Source organism: Heptranchias perlo, chromosome 2 (genome assembly GCF_035084215.1).
Source record: "Heptranchias perlo isolate sHepPer1 chromosome 2, sHepPer1.hap1, whole genome shotgun sequence".
NCBI classification, from domain to species: domain Eukaryota; kingdom Metazoa; phylum Chordata; class Chondrichthyes; order Hexanchiformes; family Hexanchidae; genus Heptranchias; species Heptranchias perlo.
Genome location: NC_090326.1, coordinates 66,034,083 through 66,042,169, shown reverse-complemented (window position 1 = coordinate 66,042,169; position 8,087 = coordinate 66,034,083). Strand labels below are relative to the sequence as shown.

At 42.9% G+C, this 8,087-nt stretch overlaps 1 protein-coding gene across 1 annotated transcript in view; it reads right to left on the bottom strand.

Moving 5' to 3' along the window:
• Positions 1-5,330: 5,330 nt before the first annotated feature.
• The window catches only part of pde11al (phosphodiesterase 11a, like), a 211,168-nt gene continuing 208,411 nt past the window's right edge, over positions 5,331-8,087 (bottom strand). The window contains exon 20 of the mRNA XM_067997983.1: positions 5,331-7,279. Within this exon, the coding sequence (XP_067854084.1) occupies positions 7,127-7,279 (153 nt within the window). The 3' untranslated portion in view covers positions 5,331-7,126. The remainder of the gene's footprint in view (positions 7,280-8,087) is intronic.

Sequence of the window (8,087 nt, the reverse complement as noted above, 5' to 3'; positions counted from 1 at the left end):
ATTAGCCACATCGGGATGCCCAATTAGCCACATGTGGCTAGTGGTCATGTAACAAAGTTGTTTCACTGTAAACCTACACTACTTTATAAGACAAGTATTTAATTAAAACCCAATGACTAGCAGTAAAATTTGTTGGTGTGATTTGAATTATCCACTTACAGGATGCAAGATCTTCACTCTGGTCTTCGAGAATAATTCAATATGGCATCAGATAAAATGAGATTTGTCCCTATCTTTCCTGATTTGAACTATTACTTTGATCTTATGGTACTTGGTTTGGTTGTGCATAGTTGTGCAACAATACACACTTTCAATTGAAGCTGTAGTTTCTATTCTATTGGACTATAGGGAATTTGGTAAATGTAAATATACATGCAGAGGAAACAACTGTCCTGTGAAGCAACAGCCCTGTAATTAATTAATCACAGTCTCATTAAGTGTCAATTCAGCAGTTACATAAACAAGGAACAGAATCTGTGACTGTCTTATCCAAATTAAACATGTCTTTGAATAAATATTTTCTAAAATGTAGCTGCATCAAATTTCATGCTTTAGGATGAGTACAGTGCAGTCAATGTTTTAAATTACAGTGCAAACACAGCAAGTATAAAATGTCCAGTCAAGATTTTTAAAAGGATTGAGACATGCACAATGACACACAACCTCCCAAAACCGTAAACATTCCTTACTCAGATAACAAAATGAGAATAAGAAAACATTTTATTGTCTCAATTTGATTTCTTTGAAAGAAATAGTTTTGGTATCTGTCAATGTTCATTTGTCACAGACTTTCAAGTTTTTCACACATGCTCTTAAATGCGCCCCTTCCTCCAATTTATTTCACTGTAATGCTTTTATGTTGTAGCTGTTTACCTCTTCCAGTTAACAGCTGTGTTCCACAGTGACGTGCATAATAGTGATTACATGCCTTCTTCAGTACATTTTAGTGGTCAATTATATCAATCATAGTAGTTGTGGCATTTGTTCACACGGTGTTCAGGGTATTTATTCTAGGATTTACAGTAATTACACTAGTCTATTCAACAGAACCAATCGAAAAATGTTTTTGTAGCTATCCCTTAAACCAAAAGGAACTTGTGTTGAGTGTGATTCTGACTGATTCACACTATACATCTCACTACTGGCTTATATACATCACCCTTGCTCTGGCTGGCTAGCTATTTTTTAGAACTCATACTGCACCCAAAAATGGCATTAAAATGTCACATCAATGCTGCAGTGCTACTTATCAAAGGTTTTGCTATACATTTGTTCTTTTTCTGCATGGATCCGTTGGTTTTTCTTTTTCGATTACAGCCAACGATATATTATCAAAGGAATAAAAAGTCTTCTGTTTTCAATACTATGCAATACTGTCAGTGAGCTTACACTCCGTTCAGTCTTTTGCAAATCAGCATCAGTCTATTCTCTAACCTGAATATGGAAGATGCATCATTAATGAACACCACCACTTTAGTGTTTGTGAGCGTCAAACCTTTTTTTTAAGATTAGTCGCTTTTTAGTGAACATATGAGCAGATCACCATTATTCATGTCCCACAGGTATGTCAGACACTTTGCCCTATATCACCAAACATCACCAAACTAGCATGTGTCGGATTCAAAACTCTTAATTACGTAGATAAAAAAGGTGGCATTAATTTTGTTTGTGTAAGCAGGGCCTAGCTATTAAAGCTTCAAACTAGTAGGGCTTGCCTTCTATAATTCCATACAGAAAGAATTTGCATTTATATAATGCCATAGCATGCCCAAAGCACTTAACAACAAATAATTTATATCTGAAATCCAATCTGCGCACATCAAGGTCCCACAAATAGTAACTGAGATAAACGACCAGTAAATCTGTTGTGGTGTTGGTTGAGGGAAGAATATTGGCCAGGACATCAAGAGAACTCCCTCTTCAATAATGACCTCTTTCAATAGTGTAATCATAGAGTCATAGAATGGTTACAGCACAGAAGGAGGCTATTCGGCCCCATCGAGCCTGTGCCGGCTCTTTCTAAGAGCAATCCAGTTAGTCCCATTCTCCAGCTCTTTCTCTGTAGCCCTGCAAATTTTTCCCTTCAAGTTTTTATCCAATTCCTTTTTGAAAGCCATGTTTGAATCTGCTTCCACCATCTTTTCAGGCAGCGCATTGCAGATCATATCTACTCGCTGCGTAAAAAAGTTTTCCCTCATGTCACCTTTGGTTCTTTTGCCAATCACCTTAAATCTGTGTCCTCTGGTTCTCGACGCTTCCGCCAATGGGAACCGGTTTCTCTTTATTTATTTTATCTAAACCCGTCATCGTTTTGAACACGTCAATCAAATCTCCTCTCAAACTTCTCTGCTCTAAGGAGAACAATCCCAGCTTCTCCAGTCTATCCACATGACTGATGTCCCTCATCCCTGGAACCATTGTAGTAAATCTTTTCTGCACCTTCTCTAAGGCCTTCACTTCCTTCCTAAAGTGCGGTGCCCAGAATTGGACACAATACTCCAGTTGTGACCGAACCAGTGTTTTATAAAAGTTCATCATAACTTCCTTGCTTTTGTACTCTATGGGCTCAATTTTGACGTAAGGACATCTTTTATTTTTTTTTTGTCGGTTTCCCATCCGACTAACCGGCCTGATTGACAGGCTGGTCTCAGTCAGACGGGAGACCAGCCAGGGAGAGGATGTCTTCAGGTAAGTCTGCAGGTAAGTCTTTGTTTGTATGGATCGGGGTGGGGGGGCACACGGGGAGGACATGGGTAGGCACGGGTGCATTGGGTGGGCATGGGGGCATGGGTGGGTGAGGGTTGGCATGGGTCGGCATGGGGTCATGAGTCATGGGGGATGGGATCAGGGGTCAGTCATGGGGGGGTTGGGGTGTCAGGATCAGGGGTCATCGGGGGGTCCGTGATCGTTGAGGAGGACGATCGGGGGTCGGAGGATCGGAGTGGGGGGGAGGATTGGGGGTCGGCATTGGGAGGATTGGGGGTCAGGGGGGAAAAATAGATTTGGGGGGTCCGGGGAGGATTGGGGTCGGGGTTCGGGGGAAGGAACAGGGTCAGGGATTGAGGGTTCTCGATCGGAGGAAGGGAGCCTGCGATCAGGGGGAGGAGGGGTCCGTGATCGGGGGAGGGGGCCTGTGATTGGGGATCGGGGATCGGCAATCATTGGGGGGTCGGTGCAGGTAGTCTTGTTGGGCCTGGGGGAAGCACTCCTGCTCTTTCCGGGCCCACAAGCTATGCCTTTCTAGGCACCTACCTGTTAGTCTCAGGCCTTCTCGCCTCCTTTCACGTGGCGTAAAACAGAAGGCCCGGGAATCGTGAAGTCCAGAAAAATGGAGGCCCAAAGACTCCTTAAAAGGTTTTAAGGCCTGACCCACTTCCTGGGAGCGGGTTGGTTAACCGCCCCTCTTCCTGCCCCGGTAGAAACCAGAAATGGGCGGGTTGGAGGCAGGTTGGGGGTGGGTCTGAAATGGTGACAATTTTCAATGCCCCTCCCGTCCCCAATCCACCCGTTTTTCACTTTGAAAATTGAGCCCTATGTCTCTATTTATAAAGCCTAGGATCCGGTATGATTTTTTAACTGCTTTCTCAACCTGTCCGGCCATCTTCAAAGATTTGTGCAGAGGTCTCTCTGTTCCTGCGCCCCCTTTAGAATTGTACCATTTAATTTATATTGCCTCTCCTCATTCTTTGTGCTAAAATGTATCACTTCGCAATTCTCTGCGTTAAATTTCATCTGCCATGTATACGCCCATGCCACCAGCCTGTCCATGTCCTCTTGAAGTCTATCACTATCTTCCTCATTGCTTACTACACTTCCAAGTTTTGTGTCATCTGCAAATTTTGAAATTATGCCCTGTACGCCCAAGTCTAAGTCATTAATGTCTATCAAAAAAAGCAGTGGTCCTAGTACCGACCCCTGGGGAACACCACTGTATACCTTCCTCCAGTCCGAAAAACAACCGTTCACCACTACTCTCTGTTTCCTGTCACTTAGCCAATTTTGTGTCCATGCTGCCACTGCCCCTTTTATTCCATGGAATTGGAATGTTTACTTCCATCTGAGCAGAAGGCCAGTGCTTAGGTTTAATATCTCATCCAAAATACAGCACTTCTGACAACGCAGCACTCCTTCCAACATAGTGATGAAGTGTCAGCCCAGATTATGTGCTCAAGTCCTGGAGTGGACTAAGACAACCTTCTGTCTTAGAGGCGAAAATGTTACCAACTGATCCAAGCTGACACTAATTTTTAACAATTATGTCAAAGTAGAAATATCATTTAGAATGCAATTTCTGCAGGTCTCAGAAACAACTACGTTTATTTAAGGTTGGTGCTTTCACCTATAAGGGAATATGACATTTGGGGGCTAATTCTTCTGTCCCATCCTCCCAGTGGAGAAGCTGCGATCAAAGGGAGTGCGAGCTGGAGACAGGGCTACAACATTGGAGACCCAATGCTCCGAATCATAATCCCTGTGAGAACTGTTCCTTTCTGAGAGTCCAAGATAGGAGAATTACCTCTTTAGTACGCAAATGGTGATAGATTGGGGAATGTTGATGTACAAAGGGACCAGGGTACTTGTACACCAGTCACTGAAAGCAAACTTGCAGGTGCAGCAAGCAGTTAGGAGGGCAAATGGTATGTTGGCCTTCATTGCAAGAGGATTTGATTACAGGAGCAAGGATGTCTTACTGCAGTTATACAGGGCCTTGGTGAGACCACACCTGGAGCATTGTGTGCAGTTTTGGTCTACTCACCTAAGAGAGGATATACTTGCCATAGATGGAGTGCAGCGAAGGTTCACCAGACTGATTCCTGGGATGGCAGGACTGTCGTATGAGGAGACATTAGGTCAACTTGGCCTGTATTCACTAGAGTTTAGAAGAATGAGAGGGGATCTCATTGAAACATATAAAATTCTGACAGTGCTAGACAGACTGGATGCAGGGAGGATTTTTCCCCTGGCTGAGGGGTCCAGAACGAGGGGTCACAGTCTCAGGATATGGGGTAGGACATTTAGGACTGAGATGAGTAGAAATTTCTTCACTCAGAGGGTGGTGAACCTGTGGAATTCTCTACCACAGAAGGCTGTGGAGGCCAAGTCACTGAATATATTTCAGAAGGAGCTAGATAGATTTCTAGACACAAAAGGCATCAACGGGTATGGGGAGAGAGTGGGAATATGGTATTGAGATAGAGGATCAGCCATGATCATATTGAATGGCGGAGCAGGCTCGAAGGGCCGAATGGCCTACTCCTGCTCCTATTTTCTATGTTTCTATGATCAAAAGCAGACAAACTGTACAAGTGCTCCACTGAATTAGTGTATAATGTTTACTAAAGTGATTGAAGTTTTCAAAGATGAAGTACACTTAGAGAATTTCCATGCCTCACTGCAAGTCAGTAACAATGACAAGTTTTTTTTTCCTTTTAGTTTTTCTCTCCTTTTTTCCAGAAATCAGTGCTCCATGTTGGGATACTTTTCTGTGAGCATCTCCATTATTTACCCATGTGACTGGCAGCAACCTATTCAACAAGGAGGTGAACATCACAGGTGAGTTTGATACTATATGCTCTTCAGGTACACACAATGCTTTCCAGTAGCGACCACTATACAATGATCGGGGGGCAAAAACCCTGGCTGACTTTTCCCCTCTTGCCCACAGGTACAGAGGCCAATTGGTATTCCACTATTGTTGGCCTCTGAGCTCAGCTGAGATCACCTTAACTCAGCACAGAACACTTCCTGTTCTCGATGGCTCACTTCCAAACAAAGCATTGCATTCACTCACTGATCTGATTGGGGAGCAGAAAAAAGTTTTGTTTTAAATATCAGATATTTTTGCCTGGGAACATTAGATGGTCCTTAACTCAAGTCAGCTATGTCTCACCAATACTTCGTTATTCTATTTCTACTAAATTGTCAAATTTTGAGGTCAGTCATCCGTAGATTGAATTTACAGCAGTGACCATGAGCAAGCTCAAAAAGAGCTATATGATGTGCAATCCACTGCCTCAACAACGAGAAGTGAAGGAACTGATTTAAAGTGATTGGTAGAAGGATTAATCGGGAGCTGAGGAGAAATGTTTTCACCCAGAGGGTGGTGGGGGTCTGGAACTCACTGCCTGAAAGGGTGGTAGAGGCAGAAACCCTCAACTCATTTAAAAAGTACTTGAAGTGCCGTAACCTACAGGGCTACGGACCAAGTGCTGGAAAGTGGGATTAAGCTGGATAGTTCTTTTTCAGCTGGCACGGACACGATGGGCTGAATGGCCTCCTTCTGTGCCTTAACTTTCTATGATTCTATAATTCTATAATTGTAGATCATGTGACAACCTAATTGAGTGTGATCCCCAGCACAGGCAGCAGCTAATGGTGATAACCACTATATGTCCACTCTGCCTTAAAGGTAAGTTTATACATGCAGCCCGAACCATCCCTTTAAAAGACTGATCTATTAATTTGCACACATGATCGAATCCCCAGAAAAATGATGAGAAATTGATGCTTCAATTAATATTCAGAAACATCTCAAGGATGACATTTTAAATGGAGTCCTTGGATCTACCTCACAATGCCCTGTTCTGAAAGCAGTTTCTTGTTGGGCTAGTACCTTGCCTTGAACATCAATAAGCTATTGTCAGTCTGACAGCGTACCCTGCTGCCAACAGATTTAACTAGTATTCACTTTAATAAAGCTGTCCAGGCAATAGCAGGTTTTTTTTGAAGCACCGAAAGAACGTTGCTGCAGCAGATGGCAGATTATGATTTTAATCACTGCAGTAATTACTGGATGCTCTTAGGTATCAAACATAGTAGTGCATGATGGGATACATGTGAAATGGTCCATATCTGGTGTTTGCGGTTTTTTTTGAACATTTGCAGTGCTGATCTCCGTTCAATACCCAAGATCTGATCTGAGGGCAAAATGATTTTACACCTTTTCTTCAGTGGCTGCGCAGATGGGATTTATGGTAACGTCGCTTAAGGTTCATTCTGTGGCCAAAGTAATATTGATGATTCCCCAGCATTTGCATCATTGTCATTAACATTCCATCTGCCAGAGGGCCAAACTGCCTAATGTAGTGTAAGGTCAGGCCAGAAACATGTTACGGTCTGAATTGCACTAGTTGATTGCTTCAATCTTCAGCGTGCGATTAGCAGCATCTGTGACACCATGGGACTGACGGTACATTATGTAAAGCTCCTCCCATTTAGTCCTGTTTGCGTTGATTCCATTCACCAAGGGCTGCACCCTTCCATTCAGCTTGGCCAATGCCTGGAACGTGAGGAGCAGATAAAAAGGATAAGTGGATCAGAGTGCCGCTAGTGACACAGCTCACCGTGAAAGCAAAACTTTCTCTGTAAGGTTTGAGCAAGAGAACATTAAGTGGAGCGACACTGCATATTTAAAATAACACACTAAGCCAACGTCCATTTGCTTTATCCCTGATACCCATGGTTGTTTCTGTAAACCTGATTAGCTTGGCCCAACCATTCAGCATGTATACCCATAATGATAATTTTTTGATCCCCACCCCTTGATGCTTATTGTATACTTTTCCAAACCCTTCCACACACTTTCAACCTCCTCTCAAAGAAAATTAATTCAGACCTCAGATTCAACAATTCTTTTATTTCAATTCAGGAAAGAGATTTAATAAATAAATTCTAAAGGATTAATATTATAGAGGAAAGAAAAGCATTCATGTTCTAAACAGTAAATAGTATAATTTTATAAAGAGGAGGATTGAAAATAGTCTATGCACTCTGTGGCAGCCCTCCCTTGTACACTTAAACATTTTCAATCTCCCTCCTGTTACTGATGTATATAGTTTATAAATGCATAGATACTAAAGTTCCCAAACATTGAAAACTGAATAACGGGGGGGGGGAGGCGGGGCGGCGGCAGGGGGGAGAGAGCAAAGTCATGGATCTCTGCCCTTGTCCTTCTGCCTAGTGCTGAAAACTGATTGTTTGCCGGGCACAGAGCAAAGGATAATTTGCCCCAGTGTTGCAGGCGAGCATTTTGTTTGATGGCGAATCTATGGGGTGGAGGAAACTACTGTACATTATCAAATTAAAAC